This window comes from Rhinolophus ferrumequinum, chromosome 14 (genome assembly GCF_004115265.2).
Source record: "Rhinolophus ferrumequinum isolate MPI-CBG mRhiFer1 chromosome 14, mRhiFer1_v1.p, whole genome shotgun sequence".
NCBI classification, from domain to species: Eukaryota; Metazoa; Chordata; class Mammalia; order Chiroptera; family Rhinolophidae; genus Rhinolophus; species Rhinolophus ferrumequinum.
Genome location: NC_046297.1, coordinates 11,558,411 through 11,586,278, shown reverse-complemented (window position 1 = coordinate 11,586,278; position 27,868 = coordinate 11,558,411). Strand labels below are relative to the sequence as shown.

The following is a 27,868-nucleotide window of genomic DNA, read 5'->3' as shown; positions in this document are numbered from 1 at the left end:
ATGTATTAAGGCCTTGGGCTTCTTGCCCGCATAATTCCCCAGGGGCAATTTCTCAGTCCTCTTTCAACCTTTTCTTAACAAATAGAGGCCGCTGGTCCTACCTAACAGGGCCACCACTTTCTAACTAGGATTCCTCAACTCCAAACTCTGTCCTCAAAGCTCCCAAGTTCACAAACACGCTATCCTCTGTTTCAACATGTTCCCATCAGTTGTACCTGGAATGCAAGCCGCATTTTAAGCATGAGTGTCATCAAACTCAACCCAGAGAGACTATAGATTAATTGCAAAGTGAAAATTCATTTATAAAAGAGTGTTTCTATTAAAGTGTTGTTAGCTGCCAAAGGTCATAGTTAAGCTGAGAGACTGATTCCGAGAACCAGTCATTAAGAATCCAGTATGCTATTTTCAAAGATGCTTAAAGTTGTATCAAATAAAGATTTTTACGACAATCAGAAAGAGGCTTTATTTTGAGAAGATAGCTCAGGGCAGACTTGCAGCAATCTCAGTTATTCAGAATATAATCAGTGCCTCACACATGTCAGGTACTCAAGAAGTTTCTTGAATAAATAAATTGAATGAAATAGGTTTTAACAAATACAAGTCATCTGTCTGCAGGGAACACAGCTATTACAATATCTGGCCCCTTTAGTACTTGGCCTCTTATGCAGGTTCTACTATTCGGGCCCTGTTCATTGCCCATTCTTGAATATTTTTGCAAACCCTATAAAGTCTCCTGAACCTTCAGGCCCGTAGACCACTCATGCTCTCTCCACAAGAGGGCAGGCAGCGTAGTGTAAGGGACAGTTCTTGAGCTGTGGCTTCAGACAGAACGGGGTTTTTATCCGGTCTTTACCACTTACTAGCTCTAAGATCCTCGGGAATTTATTTCGCTTTTCTGAAGCCACTTTCTCCTCCGAAAGGAGGGTAATAATAACTGTTGGGTGATCATCAAAATTAATAAGACAATGCATAGGATGGACCTGATAAAATGCCTGCCCCCTCAGCGATCAATTCAGTACTATTCTGTGGGTTTTTATGTAGGTCTGCACTCAGGCCCCGCCACCCGCACCCGGAGCCTTTGACTTAAAATTACATGCAAACAACAGAAGAAGGGGAAGAATTATAGCAAATAAACAATAATATAAAAGTTTGGGAAAGGAGTGGCAGAGGATGAAGGAGAATAAGAGGTTCAAATTTCCAGGCATGAAACAAGTAAGTCACGGGGATGTAATGGACAGCGTGGGGCATATAGTCAATCATACTGTGATGGCGTGGTACGGTGCAGGACGGACTCATCACGGCGATCACTCCTTTAGTGGGTTGACTATAAACGTTGAATCACTGTGGTGTACCCCTGAAACTAATATAATATCGTATGTTCGCTATATTTTAATAAAAACCTTTTTTAAAAAGTTTAGAGATATTTCTAAGCAGAGCTAACCAGGCCACATTTTTCAATGGTCTACAGCTTGGTGTTAGATGTAATGATGGTGCTAAAGAGGACCCTGAGAAAAGCTGAGTAAGACAAGAAAGTGTGCATTATATGTGGGAAAAAGACACATACAGAAGAGCCAAAACTGAAAAGCCAGGGTCCCTAACTCCTTTTAATGAACCGTTACTCGGAGACTGTTCACCAAGACGGGGTCAGTTAACTATATTGACTGAAACATCTACCCTGGACTCCGTTTACCCCCACTCTCACTGACTCTGAAGCTTTGGGCAAGTCACTCAAATCACTGAGCATCAATTTCCTCATCTGCAAAATGGGCATAATATTAGTGACTACAAATAAGACTTAAATGCAAATGTGTAGAAAGCTCTTAGTATAATGCTTGGCACATAGAAAGTTCCCAGTAAATGTTAGCAGTGTTCATTCTCCCCTTCCTTCACTTTTTCAGCATATAGTTGTTGAGAAACATATCATTCTGCGGGGCAGGTATAAAATAACATTGTATGAAATAACTATGTCTTTGTTCAAGGTACCAATCTTACACATAGGACTACTCAATAAATAAAATTCAATAATCAATACTGTAAAGACTATGTAGGTAGTCAGAAGGGCACTGGACTTATTGGGGGGGATCACTTACTTCATAGACTATATAAATGCCTAACCACTGTGCTGTACACCTGAAACTACTAGAAAATAATATTGAATGTCAACTACAGCATGAGGGACATAGTCAATGATATTATAATATGTCCAGTGTCAGAGGGCTAGTAGACTTGGTGGGGTGATCACTTTGTGGGGGGCGTAAATGTCTAATCACTATGTTGTTTTGTACACCTGAAACTAATTTAAAATATATATATATATCAAACAAAAAATATATTTAAAAATTTATTTTTTTTTTTTTTTAAGATATAGGAATCTTTTTTTTTTAGCTCCAGGTCCCGTTGCCGTTGCTAGTTGCAGGGGGCACAGCCCACCATCCCTTGCAGGAGTTGAACCAGCAACCTTGTGGTTGAGAGGATGCGCTCCAACCAACTGAGCCATCCGGGAGCTCAGCGGCAGCTCAGCTCAAGGTGCCGTGTTCAATCTTAGTTGCAGGGGGCGGAGCCCACCATCCCTTGAGGGAGTCGAGGAAGCGAACTGGCAACCTTGTGGTTGAGAGCCCACTGGCCCATGTGGGAATCGAACCGGCAGCCTTCGGAGTTAGGAGCATGGAGCTCTAACCGCCTGAGCCACCGGGCCGGCCCCCTAAAAATTTATTTTTAAATAGACCCCTATTTATGCTTGTCTATTGAGAAATTTATCATTTGTAGAACTAATATTGGGCCATTAAAATGAATAAAACTCTTTGAACATTGATGACATTAAAGGACTGAATAATAGCTAACACACCATGCAGCAAGAACCACAGAGCTCTACCTGTGTGGACTCATTCACTCCTCACAACAACCCAATGGAGCGGGTACTGTAACTACTCCCATTTTATGGATTTAAAAAACATCCGCGACAACAGAGACAGAGAGAAGTTAAGTACCTTCTCTGAGGTCACAGAGCTCTTAGGTGGCAGACGGGGATTTAAACTCTGGGGACTGTGGCTTCAGGGTCTGCGCTCTTAATCACTCCACTTTGCTACCAGTTGGATTGATGGTTACTAGAAAACTTTTTAAAGACAGTATAAAGCACTTGTAAGCTTAATGCTCCTGCCTCCTTCCTTCTCCCTATCCGAGGTGGTCTCCTTTCTCTCTCCCTCCAGACGCACCCTGGCTACCATGCCCTTTTGGTAGACATCTATATAGAACACAGAATATACACTGGATGTTCACAAATATATTTTAATAACTTAGTTTTCTGAGAACAACAACAAAAAAAATCCTTACTCTGATTTATTTCAAAACTGCAAAGAAAACAGTAGTTGAGATAAAAAAAATTCCACTATCAGTCAACAACTTAAAACTCCTGTGTGATTCCCCTCATGTTGACAAGGTGAACTTCCTTTTGTACATTTCGAAATTCTACCAGGCCAGGCTCATCTAGCTCTTAGCACTTCCACCTTCAAAGAGCAATTACTTATGAATGGAAGAAGTGCTGTATAGCTTAATTAATATTTGTTAACTGCTTTGAAAATAGACAGTGGTACACATTATTCCCACGTACCTCAGAGTTATGAGGTTATTATCTTATAATGAGGCAGAGCGAAAACCCAAGTACTCTACAGAACTCTTTAGAAAGTAATTACTTGACACTAATTTCTAGTACTGCAGTGTTCTCTTTGTTATAAAATGAAAATTTACTGTCAATGTTACTAATAATCTAATTACTAATTCCTATTACTGTTACTATTCCTAATCCATGGTAAATGAATTTGGGACGCCAGTACTTCCAGTTGGTTTTTACAATCACGGGGGGGAAATAAAACCGCATGTCCAGGTTGAGGGCTGTGAAGAACTCAGACACAGCCCTGGCTATTTGGACAAATAACCTAACATCCACAGTGGAGTTCTCATTCTAAGTCCTAGACGTTACTTATTTAGCAAGACAATTACAGGCTAGCAAGGGAGAGAGTAGCTAAATCTCCAGGACATGTAGAGAAATGAACTATTACTGACTAAACCGTCTGGTACACTGAGAGTGTGATGATGGAAAAGTAGAGCTGGAGGTCTGGGCACTGAGAGAGGGTGGACAAAGCCGAAACACAACGTAATAAGGAAATGGAAAGAGTGTATTTTTTAAAGGCACAGAAAAGATCATGAAATCTCTGATTAAAATAGAGGGAAGTCCCAACATGGCCACATCACCCTTTTCCTCCCTTCTCCTACAAAGGAAACAAACGCATCCATCTGAAAGAATGGGGATTAAGCTGATGTTCCCAAACCCTCGCTATTAGTTTCCTATTGCTACGATCACACACCAACACACACTCAGCGGCTGAAAACCACACACATGTATTATAGTTCTGGAGGACAGACGTCTAAAATGGGTTGGCGGGGCTGCAGTCCTTCAGGAGGCTCTAGGGGAGACTCTATTTCCTTGCTTTTCCAGCTGCTGGAGTCCACCTGCACTGCATGGCCCGTGGTCCCTTCCGCCATCGTCACACACATCACTCCCACCTCTGCCTCAGTCACATCCCCTTCTCCTTCTCTGAGCCTCCTGCCTCTGTCTTTCCTTTATCAGGGCACTTGTGATTCTAGTGGGTCCTCCGGGGGTCATCCAGAATAACCTCCCCACCTCAAGATCCTTAACTTATTCCCCTCTGCAAAGTCCCGTTTGCCATGCAAAGTGGCACATTCATAGGTCCTGGAGATTAGGACATGGGTAATTTGGAGGGATTCTCATTTTGCCTGCCACCGCCTCTTGGTGACTTGTAGCTATTTTTCATCTTCCCGTTGGGGAAATTTTTATTCCTACTGCAAGGGTACTCTGACTCTATCATGAATCCTAAGTGAAATGAAACATTTTGTGAACAGTGCTTACCAGTTTCCAATGAAGCGAGGGTCATTCTGGTCTAGGTGAACCGGATTTCTGGGATCAACATAAAAACCAATCAGAAGTCCACCTAATAAATATCCCACTGCAGGACCAAGTGCTCCCATGACATACATGATGGCTGAGAAGACAAAAGGAGAAATATGAAATAGAGCAACACGCTCCCTCAAGCTTCAGCAGTTGTCTAATTTTAGTCACACCATGAGAACGCAACAATTAAATCCAGTTAACAACTTCCAAAAACAGAGAACTTCAGAGACTGTGTCTATGTCGACATTTGGGTTTCAAACCATGTCCTCTCAGAACATTAGAATCATTTGGAGAACTTTCTGGTTGCTTTTGTTTTGTTTTTTAAAATAAGTGCTCAGTCCCTGCCCCAGATCCACTCAATTTAAATTTCTGAACGTACAGACCTGGCATAGTTAATGAGGCAGTCACTGGATAATCAAGAGAAGATAAAAGGTAGTCTCAACATAAGAAAAAAGGGGGGGGAGTAAATGTCACTTGTCACAGCTGGACGATTCCCACAGGTTGAGGGAACTCAAGGCCAGATTTTGCCTTGAATCTGGATGCGATTTAATTGGCAAAGCTGCTTAAGCATCCTCAAATCACTAATATTTTCAAATCAGCATTTTAGAATCAAAGATCTCACAATACATTCAATTTATTATTAAGTGAGGAATCCTACTTAAAAATTACTAAATCTCCTTAAATGACATGAGTGAGATGACCCAAAAATGGAAAGGACCAACCCACAGTTGAACGAGAAAATAAATTTTTAAAGCACATGCCCAGTGAGGCGGGGGGTGGGTCTTACTTTCAGCAGATCAGAAAGGTTGTCATTCTATCCAAAAAATACGGCCATCAAAATGGGCGTACAGCAAAGAATAACAAATTCACTGTCATCTGTTTACATTGTTTTCACGCTGTGATTTACATGCAGAATAGCTGCATGTTACTTTATCATCTGTACCTAAACTTTGAATAATCTTGTCCCTTCTGTTTCTTAAAACTGCAGACAGTAATTTAACATCTGCTCTCACTTTTCACGTTGTTTCAATAGAGAAAGCACAGTGTTTATTTGTTTTACAGAATCATCTGCTTGTAATAGTAAGACATTAAGTACTTTGACCTCCACCTGTGATTGGAAACGGAGGCACAGCCAGAAGTAATTGGTATTCTTTTGGAAGCATACTTTTAATAAAACAAAATCAGAATTTTGCTACATATCTTGTTCATCTCCCTGTTCATAGCCTAAAACAGAACTCAAGAATAGAAAGCACTTTTCCAGTCCCAGGTCTTTCCATATGCAAATGAAGATAAAATTTCTGTTTACACCTCCAGGCAAACCAGCACCATTTACAACTTAAAACTGTAATGAGGCCAAAATGTGACATGAATCATCTTCTGAAAATAGTTCCGCTGGCATGAAAGAGACCGTCTTACAAACACAGATGGGGAAAAGAGTATTTCTGCCATAGTGTCTGTGCCTGGGGCACTGGCGGCAGCATCTTGGACGGCCCAGCTGCAATGCGCAGGATGGGTGCTGGCAAGACCTGGAAATAACCCAGAGCAGGGAAATCCAATTAAACAGCAGTCACTGAGAGAGCGTAACTACTAGGTTGGTGCAAAAGTAATTGCGGTTTCCAAGGTTTAAACTAATTGCAAAAACCGCACTTACGTTTGCACCAACCTAATACATACTTTCGGAGACACAGATAGAGCATTTTAAAATTCAGCTGTGTAATCAGAAAAAGATGTTTTTGTTCTATAGGAAACAGTGTTAAGTCCAACCAAATCATTCTCATTAACGGAAATAAATACATATACCTGTATATCTATACAACTCTACTATAGGCAATACTATATAGGATACTATAATAACTATACTATATATAAATATCTGTGTACATTTATAAATATATATCAATAAGTATATATAAATATACAATAAATATACATAATAACTTGTCGACATGGCAACATCTACTAAATAAATCATTCCGGCCACGGAGTTAATACTATTCATTGATTAACCAAGGGCTCTCATTCAGAGTTATTAGAGGGCTGAATTGTTGATGCAAACTCATCGCACTCCCTCCCCCAGTCAAAAATTCTCAATCACCTCCACCCCGCACTGTCCACAGAAAAAGTCTCTACTGCCCACCTAGAGGTCAAGGGTGGGACTCCAGTTGCCATTCAGATCTTAAAACCTACTGCTTGTACACTGGGCTCCACGCAGAATGACACTCAGAACTTGCCCCCACCCCGGGCCTTTCTGTCTGAATCCCACCCATTCTTCAAGGCCCAACCAAGCCCAGCACTGACCATCCTCCCAAGTGGTCTCTCACTCTCTCTCTCTTCAGAATCCCCGTAAACTGTAGCATTTACAGGGATTTTTTTTAACATGCACGAAGACCCACATTTTTCCATCATGCATCCTGCCTATCAGTCAAAGGTTTTCAACATGTGCCCACAGTGTACTTTTCAGTATAAATAATGTGTATGTAGCATGAGTCCCTCTGTCACCGCGTGCATCTAATATCACTACAACCTGTTGGTTCTACCACCAAATCGGATCCAGTATGCAGCACCTTCTCCGTACCTCCACCCCTCCACCAGGACTTGCCCACACATGTGACCCACCCCGGTTCTCTCTCTGCTTGCTCTGCTTCCCTGTCCTACTTCACACCACACCACTGACCTCCTTGTGCTTCGTCCCTCTTCGAGGCACCTTCCCACCTCAGGGTATTAGCACGTGTGTGTGTGTGAGTGTGTTGTGTGTGTTTCCTCAGACACCCACACGGTTCATTCTCTTACTTCCTCCAGATAGTTACTCAAACACCTCCTTCTCACTGAGGCCTTCCCCTGTCCCCTTTCCTTCCCACCCTTTCTCTGCTGTACCTTTCTCCTTGGCATGTATCACCGCCTAACACACTACATGATTTCCTGTGTTCGTCTTGCTAGTCACCTGTCCTCCCCAACAAAACAGAAGCTCCACAAGGCTGGAGACTCTTGTCTGGGTGTTCGCTGCTGTGTCCCAGCACCCAGGTAGCACAGGGGACACACAACCCACACGATTCATCACCTTCGTCACAACCACCGAGTCAGACAGCGTCTACTGTCATGAACAACAGCGGGTGTCGGTGGTGAAGCGCTCCCTCGCTGCGCACCACCGCTTAAGATAAGAGCTGATGACAGGAGATGCCGTATTTCATATCCTGAACCTAGTAGATTTCATGTTTCGGGGCTGTGTCTCATCAGATCTGATGACAGCGTCAGCGGTTTCCTCTCATGCTGAGGAGTCTGTAGTGGGAGTCCAGGCTATTCAATGGAACCACAATATAAACATAAAAGACGTTCCCATGTGTTCTTCCCACACCGCAAGAACTGCCTCACCTCCGCCCGGGTTACTCACAACTCCCCTCTGCGAGCACCCCGGCCCATCCCATTCATGCGAGATTTCTTCTACTTATCTCTTCAAACATTTCCACCTTATCTTTTGAAGTAGCTCTTCCTCCTTGACACCACGAGCCATCTCATATATATACAGTATGATGTAGTGATTGAAGCAGACTCCAAACTCCTGGGTTCAAATCCCCAGCTCGGTTCTTACTACTTGGATGACCGTTAGCCACTTGCTCAGCCTCTCTGAGCCTCAGTGTCTTCAGTGGAGATGGTCAGAGTCCTTACTCCCAGGGTTGTTACAGGCAGTAAATAAGTGAATTCTCGTAAAGCATGTGGAAAATCTGGCAGATGGCGAGGGCTGCGTAAGAACAAGCTGGCTTTGTTGTCAGTGTTTTATAGGAATTGATGCACGTAGTTTAGTGTTTGGGTATGGGAGACGTTCCACAAATATTTATGGGGTGACTACACATCTATACTCCCCATGTCTTTTATTTTCCGTTCTGATGTTTCAACATCTGGAGTCTGGCTGACCCCTCCCAGGGTAGCCGGCTCCTACAGATGACGAACAACTCGCCTGTGAGTGCACTTTTCAAATGTAAACCAACCAATCCAGAGCCCACACCCAAACACCTTTTACTGGCCTCTCACTGCAGGCCACCATCCACCTGCCCTAGGTATCAGATAATGAGGGACAGCCGCCACACCCCAGAGCCAGCTGCAATTATTCAAACTAGCCAATCCTAACTAAGCCTGCTTACCCCACCTCACCCATCCCTCCCTGGGGCAACCACAAGGCAGGCTGCAGCCCACAATTCCTCCCTCTCTCTGCCTGTGACTAACCCTGCTGCTTCCCCATGTGCCCCCTGTGACAGGGTGTGACCCCTCCTATTGGCAACTGTGGGTAACAAACTACCTTTTCAATGGCAATCATCTCCTCATCTGTTGGCCACCCCAAACCTCATATTTTCTATTGATACACTCTATTTTAGAACAATATCATGGTCCAAAGAATGACCATGTCCCCTGTTCCCCTCCCACACGTCTGGCTTCCCCTTGGTCTGGACCTACTTCCTCCCTACCTCGGCAAGACAAGAGGTTCCCGTCACTTGCTCATTAGTCACGGGCTTAGGTACTGAGCCACCTGACATCATCTCACTCTTCTGTGGCTATCACTTCCTGCTCGTCTCACATTTGTATCCTCACTTGACCCCTAGCCCGCTTCCCATAAACCTGGCCATTGTTATTTCTCTCCTGACTATGCCTCCATCTCCTCTTGCCCAGTCAGTAGGTTGACGTCTTCCAGTAACATCCCCTCAGGCTTCACCCATCCCCAGGGTCTCTGTTTTCTATGTGTTGGCTGCATGGTCACTCCCGGTTCCTTCTTTCCAGAATATCATCTGCACAGCTAGTTCTATGGATGCTGCACTCCCCAGCTTTCGAAAGCCCAGCTCTTTCATGAGGCCTCCTCGGACCTATACGATACAGAACCACTGTAGCAGGTTGGGTACTATTGCTACACACCGTTCGTCACCATTTTTATCTTTCCAACTGGGTTAGATGCTCCTAAACGGAGGAAAGATGAACTACACATTTCTAAATCTCCCCCAAGACCTACAACACACAACTATCCACACAGGAAACACGAAAGCCAGTACAGTGCAGGCAATCTGAGGAAAGACCCTGGATCAAACTGCCTCAGATGACGCCCCCACCCCCTTCTGTGCAATGGCAGAGGTGACTTCACCTCTCTCAAATATCACTCCTCAGACAAGCCATCGCTCGCCATCTATCTCAACATGGCACCCCACCCGCGTCACCCTCTATCACCCTTCCCTGCCGGGGTTTTCATCATGGCACACACCACCGCACAACACGATATTTCTTTGTTTGCTTAGCATCCACCCCTCGCACTGGCATGTCCGTTCCATGAGAACAAGGACTATTTTTTTTCACTGACGCCTGGTCCATGCCTAAGCAGTGCCAACCATAAGCACTAATAAATATCGTTGAATAGAGAAGACATGAAGACATGGATTTCCAGTCTCAAGTGGAGTAACAAAAGCGGTCGAAGTGCATTCATTTTTGCAACCGTGCCTTGAAGAGCCATCCATCCGTTGGCACCTGTTCCCAAGGCCCCTGGGGATGCCCTGTCCCTGTGGGTCCTCTCCGTCCTCCTTCCCCATGAAGTCCTTGGTCTGGCCGAGTGACTTTCTGTGGTTTACGCCACAGAGCCTGGGCTCTTATCCCACCCGACTCCAGGCCTGACCCTTACCTGTGCCCGGCTCTCCACAGGGCACCGTCCTCACCAGCGGGGTTTCCCGAGTTCTCAGAGCCCCTGCAACGGGCCTGGATTTATTTGCCAGGCCCTCATTTGCACTTGGCCTCTAATTTATCAGACTCTCCTTCCATGTGGCTAGCCACCTCCCATGGCTCACTGCTCGCGGTCCACTGACTCCTCGGGTGCCCTGTGGCACGGGACCCACTTTCTCAGCTGCCCCATGTGGCAGTGAACACTGCTGGGAACTGAAACTGGTGGGGTGGAGGCCACAAGTGTGACTGAGGCTCAATCTCAGGACACAAGATTGCACTCAGGGTGGTCGCACAGAGAAACATGCCTGGATGCCCCAGGTCCTCAAATGACTATGAAACCCAGTCGGGGACATAATGAGAGGCGGTCACCCTCTTGGATATGTCTGGTGGCACAGCTGCTGCAGGTAATAAGAGGACATGAAAAGCAATCCACACTTCACCGCAATATAGCAGCATGACACCAACTCACATTCAACTTACATAATGTCTTGAAAATTAGCCAAGGTACTTCAGAGCGTCACATTTAAAGAAATTTTCCCTCGCTTAATCCTTCCACTCACGAGCACAGGCAGATAAGAGATCTTTGATCTCAGTTATTTTGAGCAGCAATTTATTTTTCTTTTAAGTGATTCAGTTATTTTGACACAGGCCTGACAGCCAAAGAAGAGCTGCCACAGCCATCCAGGGACAGTCTTGTCACTGTGCTCAATATCCAGAGAGCATCTTAGGTCGCAAATGAGAAGGGAAGAGGGTTTTAGTAGATTTCAAGTATTTCTTCCTCACTGCCATAGTGAGCCATAGTTGGTTTAAATTCACCATCTTCCTTGACAAACATTTTCAAAGGAACTTGTATTCTAAAAGGGAACACACAAGCACATAGAGAAACAGCCAGTTGCACTTAATGTCTGGGGTGTTTAATGGGAACGAAGTGTTTAATGTGCTGTGGCTTTAAAACATCACACTGGCCACCTGTGAGTGACCACTTTCTATAAACTTAATCCAGGCATTAAAATGAACCATAAGGACTGCTATCGCGAAAGCATGAAAAAAATATCAGTTCAAATTTTTAAAAATTGTACTTCGGGGCAAAAAGAAAAATGTTTTATTAAAAGAATAAATTCCCAGGGTGACCGGTTAGCTCAGTTGGTTAGAGCGTGGTGCTGGTAGCACCGAGGTTGCAGGTTTGATCCCTGCAAGGGCCACTGTGAGTTGCGCCCTCCTTAAAAAAAAGAAAAAAAGGGGGGGCCGGCCCGGTGGCTCAGGCGGTTAGAGCTCCGTGCTCCTAACTCCGAAAGCTGCCAGTTTGATTCCCACATGGGCCTGTGGGCTCTCAACCACAAGGTTGCCAGTTCAACTCCTCGAGTCCCGCAAGGGATGGTGGGCAGCGCCCCCTGCAACTAAGATTGAACACGGCACCTTGAGCTGAGCTCCCAGATGACTCAGTTGGTTGGAGTGTGTCCTCTCAACCATAAGGTTGCAGGTTCAACTCCTGCAAGGGATGGTGGGCTGTGCCCCCTGTAACTAGCAACGGCAACTGGACCTGGAGCTGAGCTGCGCCCTCCACAACTAAGACTGAAAGGACAACAACTTGAAGCTGAACGGCACCCTCCACAACTAAGATTGAAAGGACAACAACTTGACTTGGAAAAAAAAACGCCCTGGAAGTACACACTGTTCCCCAATAAAGTCCTGTTAAAAAAAAAGAAAGAAAAAAAATGGATTCCCTTAGAACACAAACAGAATATGCGTAAAAGAATAATCAAAACATTAATGAACCTATGAGAAACTAACTTCACGAGTTGTCAAAGAAACAGAAGCTGCAAACAATGAGATACAACTCAATAAATTAGCAAAGGCTAAAACGTGAGAGTACTGAGTGCAGACACAAAATCAGTGAGTTATTCTCATCCATTGCTGGTACGGAGTTATGTTAGGTTGGTTCAAAAGTAATTGTGGTTTAAAAGGTTAAAAATAATTGCAAAAACTGCAGTTACTTTTGCAGCAATTTCTAATACAAGTGGTACAAACTTTTGGACTGCAATTCACCATATATATATCATGATGACATTTATCACAGAATTATAGATATAGAAAGAAAGTAATATTAAGATAGTGATTAACTACATTTTGAGACATAATGCAACTTAATTTTAATATTTAGCTTTTATAAACTTGAGGAAAATACATATTTTTAAAATTTAAGTGAAAATTAAAAATACAAAATTCTGTTAATAGTGTGATCATAATTACGTCAAAAAACATACACTAAAAAAGACTATCTACAAAAAAATCTACTAGAAATAAGTGAGTTTTCTAGTAGGCAAAGTTGCAGGACACAAGTTCAATGCTTTAAAATTCAATTATATTTCTATATACTAGCCACAATCAGAAATTCAAACAATACCATTAACAACAGTATCAAAAAACATAAAATACTTAGAGATAAATCTGACAATATATGTACAACACCTACACTGAAAATTACAAAACACTGCTGAAAGAAATTAAAGATCTAAATAGATGGCAAGATATGCCCTGTTTGTGGGTCAAAAGACTCAATATCGTCGAAAGGTCAATTCTCCCCAAAATCAATCTATAAATTCAATGAAATTCCAATCAAAATTCCAGCAGGCTTCATTGTAGAAATTGACAAAGTGATTCTAAAATTCATATGAAAATGCAAATGTCACAGAATAGCTGAAACAATTTTAAAAAAGAACAGAGATGGAGAACTAGCACCACTGGATTCCAAGACCTATTATAAAGATACTGTAATCAGGATGTTGTAGTATTGGCTTAAAGATTGGCAAATAGATCAATAGACTAGAAAAGAGAGTCCAAAAACAGACCCACACATATACATATGGGCAACTGCCTTTGACAAATGTCTAAAGGTAATTCAATGGAAAAAGGATAGTCTTTTCAACAAACGGTGCTGAAATTATTAGATATCTGTATGCAAAAATTAACTCAAAATGGATCAGAGACCTACGTGTAAAACCTAAAACAATAAAACTTCTGGGAAAAAACAATTGGGAAAAATATTTTCAATAAACACTTTACAAAGAACATATATGGATGCCAAGTAAGCACACACATGTGAAAGACATTCAACGTCACCAGTGATTAAAGAACTACAAATTAAAACCACAATGAGATACCACTAAACTCCTATTCAAATGGTTAAAATTAACAAGACAAACTATACTGAGTATTGGCAAGAAAGGGAAGCAACTAGAACCTCCATACATTGCTGACGTGGAATGTAAAATGTTACAGCCACTCTGGAAAACAGTTTACCAGTGTCTTAATGAGTGAAATATTAACTATCAGATGATTCAACCATTTCACTCCGAAGCATTTTCACAAGAGAAATGAAAGCATGTGTCCATACAAAGAGTTATAAAATTTTAGAGCAGTTACAAAAATTCAGAGCAGCTTTATTTGAAGTAGCCCCAAAACCAGAAACAACCAAACAAGTCCATCAAGAGGTAAATGGACAAATAAATTGTAGTATAGTCATACAATGGAATACTATTTAGCAATAAAAAGAAATGAACTGTTGATATACGCTGAAACATAGATAAATCTCAAAATAATTATGCTGAGAGAAAGTAGACATAAAAGAGTGCATACTGTATGATTCAATTTATAAACTTCCAGAAAATACTAACTAATCTAAAGTAATAAAAAACAGTCTATGGTGACCTGGAGGCAGGAGGGGGTTGGCAGGAGGGAATGGTGACAAAGATACTCAAGGAAACTTTTGGTGACGTTGGAAATGTTCGGTCTTGGTTGTGGTGAAGGTTTCATGGGTGTATATATGTGTCAAACTTTATCAAATTATGCGATTTAATTGTGTGGAGTTTATTTTAATATGTCAATTTTACCTCAAAAAGGACAAGTGTTCTAAAAGTGGGTTCTGGTGATAATTACACGATTCTATAAGTCATTGAATTACACACTTCAAGTGGGTGAATTTTATAGTATGTAAATTATGCCTCAAAAAGTCATTTAAAATAAAGGACCAGGGGGGTGGGGATGAGGGAGAAGCTGAGGGGATTAGAAAGCACAGTCGGTAACCACAAGATTGGCACGGGGATACGAGAGACAGTTTGGGGAATATAATCAATAATGTTGTAAAGATTTTATAGGGTATCCGATGGACACTTGTCTTATCATGGAGACCACTTCATGGACGGTGTAGGTGCCCAACCACTGCAGTATACACCTGAAGCTGAAGTTGAATAATAATGAATGTCAACTATATTTTAATATATACGTAGTCATGGGATGGGGAGTACAGCATAAGGAATAGAGTCAGTGGAACTGTAACAACTATATACGACATCAGAGGAGTAGTAAATTGGGGGAGAGGGATTATCACTTTGTGAGGGGTGTAAATGTCTAACTATTACATTGCTTTGTACACCCAAAACTAAAAAAAACAAAAACAAACAAAAAAAAAACAGAAATAAATATGCCACGTATTAAAAGTTGTTGGCTCAGGTAGTGAAATTACAATGGGTATTCTTGATGTTTTCTTTATAACAGTCCATATTTTCAGCTTTTTCTAATTGAATACAAATTGTAATAAGGGAAAAAGGTTTTCACATATCATCTAGAATTAGTACGTTTATCTCTTTCAACTGCTAACACTCCTGCCATCAAATGTATTGTCTTTGTGTAAACTTAAGATAAATATTTTTTTTTTAACTTGAAGGAAGACTTTACAGGTTAATGGACTTGATTTATTTGTTCTTATATCTATAGCACCTCCTACAGGGCACCTAACACCCAGTAACTGTCCAATGAATGAGCATACAGTATTTGTAAAGCAATCCTTCCGTTTTTCTTAAAATTGATCTGCCCAATACTTGATGATGACATCTCCCAAGCTAAATCATTATAATAAATTAGGAGTCGGCAAACTACCGGCCAAATTTGGTAAATAAAGTTTTATTGGAACACAGCCACATTGTAAATAAATGAACACAGCATTCCTTTACATATTGTGTGTGACTACTTTCACAGCAGCAGAACTCAGTAGTTGCTATGAAGACTGGATGACCCTCAGACTAAACTATCTACCATCCAGCTCTTTATAGAAAAAGTTCGCCAACTTGTGTACTTAATAAGGATAGTCATTTATTGTGTATTTAATTTACCTTGTAGAAGTATCAGCTAAACGCTTGCACTCATGATTTGTTTTCATTTTCACCTCTAACACAGTTATACTTATCTAAGCTATGGCTATAAATCACAGAGGTATGGACAAGATTTTGTTTAAATGCATATCTGGAAAAGCCACTTTTCTATAAGCATTTTATGCTTAACAAGTAAGTTAACAATGTACATTAAAAAATATAAATGTAAAAGTAAGGAATATTAGTACAACAAAGAAATTCATTTGTGACGTCCATTTTTCCAGAGTTGGCAATTTCTCAAAGATTCAATTTATAAGAGTATAAACCACAAGTAATATTTTTGTTGAACTATAATTCACTGTGAAGTACAATGATATCATAGCTATTGATATTGTTTTTTGACGATCTTCCAGAAACTGCAATAGGTACTTTTCATCTTTTGTGCCATTCAACACTAACAGCTTTATGGAAAAAGAATATTATCCTCCCAATTTACAGATGAGAAAGCTGAGTCCCTGAGAAGTTAGGCGATCATCAATTACCAGTAAGTGGTAGAGTGAAAATTAGAACTTGGCTTTATCTGAAACTAAAGCCTACCCTCTTTCCATTTATGGACACAGGCCTCTAAAATACAAAAAAAAAAAAAAAAAGTAGCAAAAGTTTAATTATTAGAAGTATATCAGTCTCTAGTACTGAAGAAATCAATCCCATAAGAGCTGAAAAATCTCAAAATATTTTTGGAACTGTTAGTAGCAGGAGTCTTAAAAGCATTCTAAATGAAAAAAAGAAGCTCATTATTTACATTTTCATCTCCAGTTTCATCACTAATTGGCTGCCATAAGGATGGCAGAGAAATGTACAGTATCTGAAAAGTACATTCCAAATATGTTGTATGACATTTATTTCAATGATTACGGTGAAGACTCAGAAGAGCGTACCAGCTGCTAAGAGCCGATTAAATCTATCTCCTGGGAAGGGTAAGTCACTGCCAAGAAACACCTTGCAGGTGAGCAGGTATAGGTGTGACACAACTCCGGTTTGCTCTCCAGGCAGTCGAAGAAGCACGACTCCCACAGGAAAGATCCAGGTCTGGAGCAACAATTAGGCACAAGTCACGTGCAAATGTCCCTACACACTGGCACCCTCATGGCCTTCCATTGAATTTTACAGGTAGTCAAGTGATATAAATTTTTCAGGACGTCTTTAACACTACCCCATTTTTCCCATCAATCCACTGGAATGAATTACACTAGGGCTCACTGTAAAGCTTATTCTTGTATTTAGAGAAGTGGTAGTTGTCAAAGTCTACAGTCACTGACAGAACTATTACTGAAAGATAACACTGGCATGTATTATATATAAGATACTATGCTAAATGCCTTTATATACATTTTCTCACTTAATCTTCACAACAATCTTATGAAGTGGGTACTATTATCGTCTTAACTTAAGGCATTTTCCTTTGTAACTACCTCACGGATGAAAGAAGAGAATCAATTCATCTGAATTAAAAATAGATAACCCCTGACTCTTTGTTATCTAACAATAACAAAGATAATTTATAAACACAAGCCGTTTTACCAAGTTAATATGCTTAAACGCTTTGTGTTTCTTTTATCACACAACACTTTAACTTACAGTAGTAGAATAAATTCTCACGTGGAAAGCTGGTCTACAGGCGACTTTTATGAGAAGGAAATATGGCAAATGACCAATCTAATATCAGATATTTTGTTTTAAATAAAAAGCAATGCTTGACGTAGAAAGACAAACACCATATGATCTCACTTATATGTGAAATCTAAAGAGCAGAATAAATGAGCAAACTAAGCAGAAATATAGAGAAAAAACTGATAGTTGCTAGATGGGAGGGGGTGTGGGGATGAAGGAGAAGGTGAGGGGATTAGAAAGCACAATTTAGTAACCACAAGATGGCCACGAGCTTACAAAAGACAGTTTAGGGGATATAATCAATAATGTTGTAAAGGTTTTATAGGGTGTCAGATGGGCACATGTCTTATTAGGGAGACCACGTCATGGACGGTGTAGATGCCTGACCACGGCACTGTACACCTGAAGCTGAAGCTGAACAATAATGAGTGTAACTATAATTTAATATATACATATATATATATACATGTATATATATATATATAGTCACGGGATATGGAGTACAGAATAGGGAATAGAATCAATGGAACTGTAACAGCTATATACGACGTCAGAAGAATAGTAGGCTTGGGGAGGGGGTTATCACTTTGTGAGGGGTGTAAATGTCTAGTGATTACATTGTTTTGTACACCTGAAACTAATAAATACCTATATACCGAGAACAACAACAAACCAAAAAACTAATGCTCAACGTCCCAGGGGCCATTATGATTCAGCTCAGTATTTGAGTGGTTCGTCGAGCACTGGCTTCAGCATCCGATGTCCGTGACTGTCGGGGACTGGCTCCACGCTCTTAGAAAAGATACTTAATCTTGCTAGACATGCTTCCTCATCTATAAATAGGGGACCATAATTTATCTGCTTCCAAGAGTTATTGAGGGAATAAATGAGATAATGCACCTAAAACTCTTAGCACTTACTAAGTGCTCAGTCAATGTCAGCTCTAACAATTATCATTATTACTTCCATTATTACATCTAACTTGATAGTTAAAGTGATGATTCTGAGACAATACAGGACTTTAAAGTATCTTCAGAGCCACCAAAGGATGATGATGTTATATTCAGTATCATTTTAGTGTTAACTGTACTTTTGTTTCCAAAGTCTTCGAACATGAAATTTGTATAGCTGGTTATCAGAAAATCAGAATACTCAATTACCCAAAGCACCCTATTCCCTAATCATTCATTAGCAGTAGTTACTTATTGAAATTATACTGTTTGAAATACCTGGGGTTAAATATTATGAGTGACATATACGTGGAATCTAAAAAACAAAATAAATGAACAAAATAAATGAAAAAAACAAAACCAGAAACAAACTCATAGATACAGAGAACAAACTGATGGTTGCCAGATGGGAGGGGGGTTGGGTGATGGGTGGAAAGGGTGAACAGATTAAGAAGTACAAATTGATAGCTACAAAATACTATCTAATACTAATAATATGGGGATATAAAGTACAGCATAGGGAACATAGTCAATATTGTAATACTATGTAGAGTGCCAGGTGGGTACTAGACTAATCAGAGGGATCACTTGGTAAGTTATATAATGTCTTAACCACTAGGCTATACACTACAAACTAATATAATATTGAATGTCAACCGTAATTGAAAAAAATTTTTTTTAATTTAATATTATGAGTGATAAAAAGAGCCATGCCCCTTCCTATAAAGAGTTTGTGGGGAACTCTTTCTTAAGGAATGAAACACACAAGAAAATATAATTACCAACATAAGACATTCTATGATAAGTACTAAATGGTGGTTCTAAAAAGAATTTGAGAAGACTTAAGGAGAGAGAGAAATGGAAGAAGAAAGCTAATAGTTTTAAGTGCCTCTTCTGTGCTTTTTAAACACGACAGCTAATCCGCACAACAAAATATTTGAATAATAAGTTTAATGAGTTCCCACTTTACAGGAGAATTCTGACCTTTGAAATGTCAAGAAAAACTAGTAAGTGGCAGATTCAAGCCCAAGTCCATCTGGCTCCAGAGCCCAAACATTTCCACTATGCCATGGTCTTCCCATGTGATTTAAATGAAGTCACAAATGAAACCCCACTTTACAAAACAAATATCAAAATTAAACCATAAAAAAAAATCAAACTATCATTAGTATTCTCCCAGGAGTAAGATATTAATTTATGCAACAGCCAAATAATGCATAAGAAATCTCAACACTAAGTACCAATCTTTAAAAAGAAAATCCTGAATTGCCAGGGGAGCTATTATAATTTTCAGAGCAAAGTTATCTTAGAGATGTTTGCATGAATTTACTATGTTAAATTTTCAAATTTACTCACACACTTTATCAAGTTCTCAAGGACATTTCTAAAGTAATCTCATCACTTACAGAGCATTAATTCTGACCTGACTAGAGATAATATAGCTATTATGTAATATTTAATAGTTCAAAATGGGAAGTTAATATACTTCTAAAAATACCAAAGACACCAGTATATAAAATGTCAACTGTAACGATCAAAAATTGCTTTGAGTTTTGTCTAATTCCCTTATACTTTTTTTAAAAGTTCTGCATTTTGTAGCAGGGACAGCCTAAATAAATAACATCATTTGATAAGGGGCAACTCTTTTTTATATTTCAGTTCATTCTCAATGATACAGATTTATCAATATCTTTTAAACCCCATGACCCATCCATCCCTCCATTTTAAACTACTTTTAGAAAGTTTCACTAATAGGCAAATATGGTAATGGGGGTAAAAACAGATCCTTACTAAGAGCATTTTTAAAAGTAAGAATTCTAAGCTGTGTCTAGCAGGCTAACATTTAATTAATATTATGCACCAAGTTTTCTGAAGTGTCATACATCTTTGCAGCCCAACTAATGGAGTTTTTGTAATGCTATTAATTAGTGAAAAGCCTTAGAGACAATCAATGATTCTCTCAAGAAAGTAACCTTTTCATGATCTAGCAAACACACACACACAAAGAAATGAAAAGCTAAAACATGTATCTAGTAATCTGGAACCCCTCCAATAATGGTCTTACTTAAACGTATCTAGATAATGGAGGGAAAACAATGTTTGTGTATATGAATACTCAATCTAAGAAAATAGCAAATAGTTAAGGATCCATTTCTTTGATTCTCTATGATTTTGGAAAGTGAGGTGAAGGTTCACTGAAAACGTTAGATTGAATTTGCCAAGTTGCCTCCAGGGGAGACGGCATGAAACCCCTTCGGGACCCAGGCTTGAGCAGTCTCTGAGCCTCTGCCTCATCTCTTCCCCACGAAGGACGCCCGACACATGAAATCAGAAACTTCCAGCACTTCAATTCATGGCATCAGAGTAACTTTATTCTCTCTAACTTCTGATACATTTCTGATAAATCAAAATGCAGACTTATCCATGACCTAAACTGACATATCATTTCCCCCCTCTGGAATTTGTGATGTCTAATTTTATAGGTCAACTTGACTGGGCTAAAGGATGCCCAGATCACTGGTGAAACATGATTTCTGGGTGTGCCTGTGTGAGGGTGTTTTCAGGACATTAGCATTTGAGTCAGTAGAAGGAGAGAAGAGACCAGCCTCACCAACATGGGTGGACATCACCCAATCATGTAAGGGCCGAATAGAACAAAAGGTGGAAGAAGGGTGAATTCTCTCTGTCTCTCCTCTTGAGCTGGGATGTCCATCTTCCCCTGCCCTCAGATGTCAAAGCTCCTGGTTCTTGGGTCTTTGGATTCCAAGAGTTACACCAGCAACCTCCCCACGCCCCACACCATCCCAGTTCTCAGGCTGTCAGAGAAGGCCACTGACTTATACCACTGATTCTCCCGGCTCTCCTGCTGGCAAATAGTAGACTGTGGGACTTCCGGCCTCCATAACCATGCAAGCCAATTTCTATTATAAATCTCCTTATAAATAATTATATATAATGTAAGTATACATTTACATTTTATGTAATATATATTTATTTATATGTAAATACAGAGGGTACCAAAAATATATATACACATTTTAAGAAAGGAAAACTGTATTAACATTGTAATACTCAATATATGCCAATAACAAAAGATAAATACAAGTCCCGTTTGACTTCTGCAATGACAAGAGGTGCTCAAAGTGGTTACCATCAGGATCCAGACACTTCTGATGATGGCGAACTACTGCTTGAGCAACGTTGACCAAAGTGTCCACTTGTATACCTTTTTTGGCACCCCCGCTATGTGCTATTGGTTCTGTTTCTCTGGAGAGCCCTAACACAGATTTGCTTCAAATACCTAATTTCTTTATGCCACGTGATTCTCACGATTGAGTCGTACCCGGCCACTGCCCCGAGAAACACCGTTAGCTTCCCAGACAGCCCTCGCCGTCAGCATGTGCGTCTGGTTCTGTGCCACTATAATTCATCAAGGTCACCCTTGTGGGATAATAACATGAATTCAGGTCCACAATACCTCAGCCCAAACTCTTCTGGATGGATGTGTCTTGGAATTGAGAACTGTTCCCATTTCACGAAAGTAAAGTGGTGAGTGTTGCTGTACACTACGTAATGCCCCACCAGTGTGGGATGGCGCTCCAAAATCAAGCACGCTATTGTTTCTGCAACAAAATGAATGAATAGTCACACTAAGTCTTATTTAAAAACCAGTCCCCTATCCGCTCAGGCTTGGTTTTGCCATGAAATGAGTTGCAAAACTAAATTTTGCATCTCAAAGCTTTTAAGACAATGTAACAGGAATAGTAGCAGTAGAAATTGTTTGCCATTGTATTTATAAGAACTGGCAGATGAGAACAGCTGCCAGGTACCAGCTATGTGTCCTCGTAAGGGTGTTTTACTCAGCCGATTAAAAAAACACCCTCCTAAATCACGGATTGAGCCCAAATTGTGATTAGCCCTTCTTCATTAGACTGGCCTTCTCCCTTTGAACATGACTTCTACCTTTCTTTGATTACAGGATTTTAATATCATCAAAGGTCGACATACTCGTAGTAAGTCAAGAGACAGATTTAAAAGAAAAAATACCATGTAACTGAGAGAATTTAGAAAACCACAGGATCAATCCTTAGGTTATTCACTAGTCCTGTTCCTCATTATACGCTGACAATCATCCCTTGAAGCTTTGCGTCTTTTAGTGAATTGCTGTGTGCTCATCCCATTAATTCTGAGATTTGTGCTTACTGTGTGACTACCACTACAAAGAAAAACTTGATTTAAGAAAGTAAAAGGCTGTGAACGGGCTCAAAATGTTCATATTGAATTGGACGGTAAGTTGCTGCGTCCAAAACCAGCATACAGAGAACTGTGCAAATCTCATTACCTGTCCTAGGCCGTGGCCATCATAAGCAGCTTAAGTGATCCAGTCTCCTCACTGTTTACTCCACATTTGTCTCAATAACGCGGATTAGTTCTCATCCAAACGCTGCCAGCTCAGCTTGAAAATTGCCAGCCTACGTTACATCTTGTGGGGTTTTTATAACCATGATACTCGCAACCCACAAACATTGTAATATAGGAGATGAGCCTGATGGCGATGCTGGTCCCTTACAGTTTCAGGGAACAGTTCCCTCTAACAACCCTGGTGTAAACTGATTACGCGTGTAATTATCATTCTTAATATTCATTTAGTTCAAACAATGAACCAGACATGATAACGATACAATGTACGATCATTCTATTCTTTAATAAGATGCTTCCTTGCTGTGCGTCTGAATTACAGAACAAGGATGGCAATGCCAACTAAAACCATAGTCTTAGCACACCCTAAAATTACCTTCTCGTGACTATGAAAGTCTTTGCTGCAGCAAATGTCTTAGGTTGGGTTCCCCCAGGAGCAGACCCCAAGACAGGGGGTCTGAGTGCAGGTGGTTTAGTAGGATTCTGGAAGATACATAACTGAATTTAGCGTCAGTCTATAGTGCCAATTCATCTAAATACTGTCTGCCTCTGAAATACCCTCAAACACATATATTTATATGTATCCCTCTCATAATCTACTTTAGTTCTCTCTGTGTGTGTATCCATCCCGCAGGAAACATGTTTTGTTTTCTAGCAGTAGAAACTGGCCTAGGACACAACACTTGTTGTCCTTCTTGGCCCATGAGTTTGAGCCACCATGTAGGACAGTCACCCTCAGCCAATGACCAGAGTGAACATATCTAGTTAGTTGTCGGCTTCTCTTTTGTCCATTGATTTTGGGTTCTGTGAACAATTTTGACCCGTTCTGTCCAAAGAAGAGTGTGCAAGGAGTAATGAGGCTGACATGTAACCAGAAAAACAAACAAACAAAAAAACCTATGTGGAGAATCTACATGGATGTTAAAAGGCAAGGAAGTTTTCTCTCTCTTGTGGGTCATGAAGGAAATGGTAAGGACATCGAGGGGTAAGGGAAGCTCTCTGATATTCCGACAGCATCAGAAACAGGACTCCAATTCAGGAAGACTCATCAACCAATGGGAAAGTGGGAACCGGAAAGAACAAAAGCCGGAGACAGTCATGATGTCAGGGGCATTTGAAGAGAATAGAAAGCTGTTGCCAAGATTGCCATTATACTACAGTGTGTTCCCTTCAAATTTACTAACATCATTTTTTTGTTTTTTAAAGGAAAAAGAGCAAAGGGCTGGGATTTCCCTGGTCTGTAGGCCATCAAATGGTCCAGAGCTGAGGCTCCTCTACCTGCCCCGTGGTCCCCACACCCCAGAGGTTCTCTGGTCACATCACTTGCTCTCTCGTCCCTTACTGGCTGGGCTCCCATCACTACCCCCATCTGGGAAGGGCCAGCTTTTGGTGTTCTGGGTGAAGCAGAACCTTCCCTCCAGTTCGGTGGGACAGCATCCGGGTCCTAAGCAACAGAAGCATTTGCTCCCTGTCGCTGAGATTTTACTAGTTGGAGTTTATTTCATTTTCAAAATCCTATACTCAACAATTTAATGTCCTTTTCTAATCATTGAATTACAGAAGGCTTGCTTTGAGAGATACTCAAGCAAATATTGATCTGACCATTAAAAGCTCAGACTATGAGGATAAACAACATTATAAATAGTAAAGTTAAAAGGAAAGTAAAAAAGGAAAATAGCTAAATGGAAATTCTGTCCTTTTTTTAAAAAAAAAAGAAAGACTTTTATTCTAGCACCTATTCTTATTAAATATTAAAGATATATGAATTCATCAATCAATACCTTGTATATCACCCATCTTCTGTAGGATACTGGGTGTTAGAAAAAGGAAGCACCTCAGAAACACCACAATTTAGTTGGATAGAGGAGATAAGCACATGATAGGTTAAAAAACACAGAGATGAATATCATTTCAATACAAAAAAAAAAATCACAAGCCAGGGTGTGATTAATTGTGAATAAACAGAGTAGTGCCACTGCAATTTACAAAGGCCAAAATGTAAACACTTTGGACATGGATATTTAAGCAAGATCTTCGAGGATGAGTAAAATTTGAACATAAAGGGGCAGGAAGGCAAAGGCACTCGTGTACAAAACTACAGTCGGAAAAGACGATGAAACAGGTAAAGAGTGGAACATTGGGGAGAGCAGGGAAAGAGCAAATGTGAGGACACATCAATCTGAAGCAAGTGAACTGGAGTGTATCCTCAGGAATGGGGAACTTGAGGAACCCCTGAAAATGTCTGAGCAAAGGAATGATACAATCAAGGTGGACTTTAAGACATTGGTCTGGACTCATTATGGAAGGATCAAAAGAAGACAATGGGACAAGAAAATCCAGTAGTCCGCATGTAAAGTGGTAAGGCTCTAACCTAGGCTGGCCCAATGGGCAGTGGTGTGAGATGGATTCAGGAGGAAGAATCAATAAGACGTGGTAAATTCTACGAGATCAAGAGATTCACTGGTCGCAACAATACATGGCCAAGAGAAGGAAAGAAACATTAACAGAACCAAAAAGTCAAGGCAGAAAGCTAGTTTCTGAACAGATGAAAACGCAACAGAAATAGATCACAGAATAGTGAGACAAAAACAACAATCGTAGGATTCAGTGTGAAGATTGGCATATATTCTTTTGGAAAATAATCCTAGTAAATATACTATTTTTAAATAGAATTTTTTTTCTAAGTAGGAAGCAATTCAAGTTCAGGGCAAAGTTGATATCAAAAAATATTAAAAACATAAATATCATTCAGAATCCTGCTATCAAGAGATGACTACTGTAAAGTTATCTTTTAGGTTTTTTTTCTTATGTCAGTAATAACAAGAGGGGAAGGGAGGAGGCAGAGAGGGGGAAAAAATGGCTAAGATTTATTGACTGCCTAGTACATTCCAAGTGCTAGTCTAAACCCTTGATATACACTAACAAAGTTATTCTTCACAACAATCCTATGAGATAGGTACAATTATTATCCCTTTTTGCAGATGGAAAAACTAGAGCCCAGAGAGCTTAAGAAACCTGCCCAAAGTAACACAGAGTTGGGTTCTGACCGCAGGCAATCCAGCTCAACCTGGGATCTTAACCACCATGCAATATATTGCCTCTTGAACTATATGCTTATTATATATGATGTATATCAACTTGAACACATAGTAAGTGAACCTACGAGTATACTCTTTCGTTCATTCTTTAACAAAGTCTTTAAACTTTGCTGTTCATAGGAACAGCAGAATTCCTTAGGAAAAGTCCATTAAGGCAGGGAATTATTTAATAAATATTTTCCCAATGGCTGTTTGTTCTTCAGTCTCCTGGGATTTCCCCAGTTCACTGACTCCAATAGTCAGGAGAGGGTAGATTATGTTGCTGTAACAAGCAACCCAAAACATCTTGGGGTTTATAACTATAAATGTTTATTCCTTGAGTACAATTCATAATCCGTCAAGGGCCATCTGGGGGGACTGCTCCATAACTTCTCATTCCAGAACCCAAGCTGATGGCACCAGAATGTTGTCACTCCCACACAAAGGAAAAGAAAGCTCTGGAAAGTCTTGCCCTGGCAGGTTAGTGCTGTGGCCTGGAAGTTGCACAGGTCACTACACGCACTGCATTGGCCAGAACTTGTCACATCGTCCCACCCAACCACAAGAGGGCCAGAAAGTACAGTCCGACCATGGACCCACAATGGGGGAGAACCCATACCTGTGAGCACCTCTGACCGCACATAACCTGCGCGCATCCTGAGTCCCTGGAGCCCTCAGGTACAAGCCACACGTTGACAAAAATTGTCAAATATAGGTTAAATTAGTAAAGCTATAAAGGTATCTTTATGACACCAGCATAAATTAAGAGAACTATAAAGTCTTGAAGGATTATTTGGGTCCCTTCTACAGATGAAAACAATGGGCTCAGAAACACCAGTCCAACGTAACCCTCGCTAGTAACAGACTGAACTCCAGCAGGTTTATTTTTGTTGTTACTCCCTCAACAATTCCTCAGAAACACAAGAAAAAGGTAAATTTCACCTGTTATGAGATTTAGCGGTCACATTCAAATCAATTGTGAATTTCCTTAAAATCGAAAGCTGTGTTAAAATATTTTTCAGCAAAGTACCTTGCCATAGATCTTAGTCTTTATGTTTCTTATTTTCTTTACCAGCATTTTATAAATCAAGAGTTTTATATTCTCTGACAGATTTTATTTTAATTACTAGTCTGGGAAGGATATTCATTTGCCAGCAAAAAATAATCTAAATGGTGGTATTTGATGAATATATTTATATTGTGTCCCAATGTTTTTTCTTTGCTTTAGCTAACACAACCTCAGTCAAAAAAAAAACAAAAAAAAAAAACAAAAAAACAAACAATCACTAGTCATCATCCACCCAAAGTGACTCCAGGGTCATCAAAAAAGAGACAGTACAATCCTCTTCTTTCAGTTGAGGAAACTAAGACCCACGAAGTGCAGGTGACATGTCCCAGGTCTCCCACTAACAACATGATAGAGCAAAGTCTCCCTCTAGTCCTGCATCTTCAAACCCAGTGTTTTTTCCACCACCACCCGGTCGCCTCAACTTCATTATTCCGGAAAGTCATTTTTTTCTCTGGTCCTCGATACCTTAGCTGGAGAATGAGGAAGACTCACTAGGCCAAGATTTCCCAAGTGGGTTTCAAAAAACACCAGTCTCTGAAATGATTGTGGAATTGAAAATTTTGTGGTCATCTAAGTTTGAGAAAGACGAAAATGCCATACTCTTTTATAATTTAAATATAAAAAGTGTAAATATAAATAATACAAATATAAATATATTTCACTGTCCTCTGGGACTACAGATTATAATTCCCAAGGGAGGATGTAGGATAACACTGGGCCTCAAAGTAAGACATTTTTGTTAGGGTCTAAAATCTATACCTTAGAAATCAATCAGGTTTTAGGCTTCTTGTATTTTCTGAGTTTATTTCCCTGTTGTTCTCCATATTTGTGGGTGTCTTTTACAAGCTGCAGCCTATTCCAGCCAAAGAAAACCAGGGAAG

The 27,868-nt window shown here is 40.3% G+C and overlaps 1 protein-coding gene across 2 annotated transcripts in view; it reads right to left on the bottom strand.

Moving 5' to 3' along the window:
* SLCO5A1 (solute carrier organic anion transporter family member 5A1) overlaps positions 1-27,868 on the bottom strand; it is a 120,920-nt gene that overhangs the window by 69,075 nt on the left and 23,977 nt on the right. For both annotated transcript variants that reach the window (XM_033126819.1, XM_033126820.1), the window contains exon 3: positions 4,925-5,057. In XM_033126819.1, the coding sequence (XP_032982710.1) occupies positions 4,925-5,057 (133 nt within the window). The remainder of the gene's footprint in view (positions 1-4,924; positions 5,058-27,868) is intronic.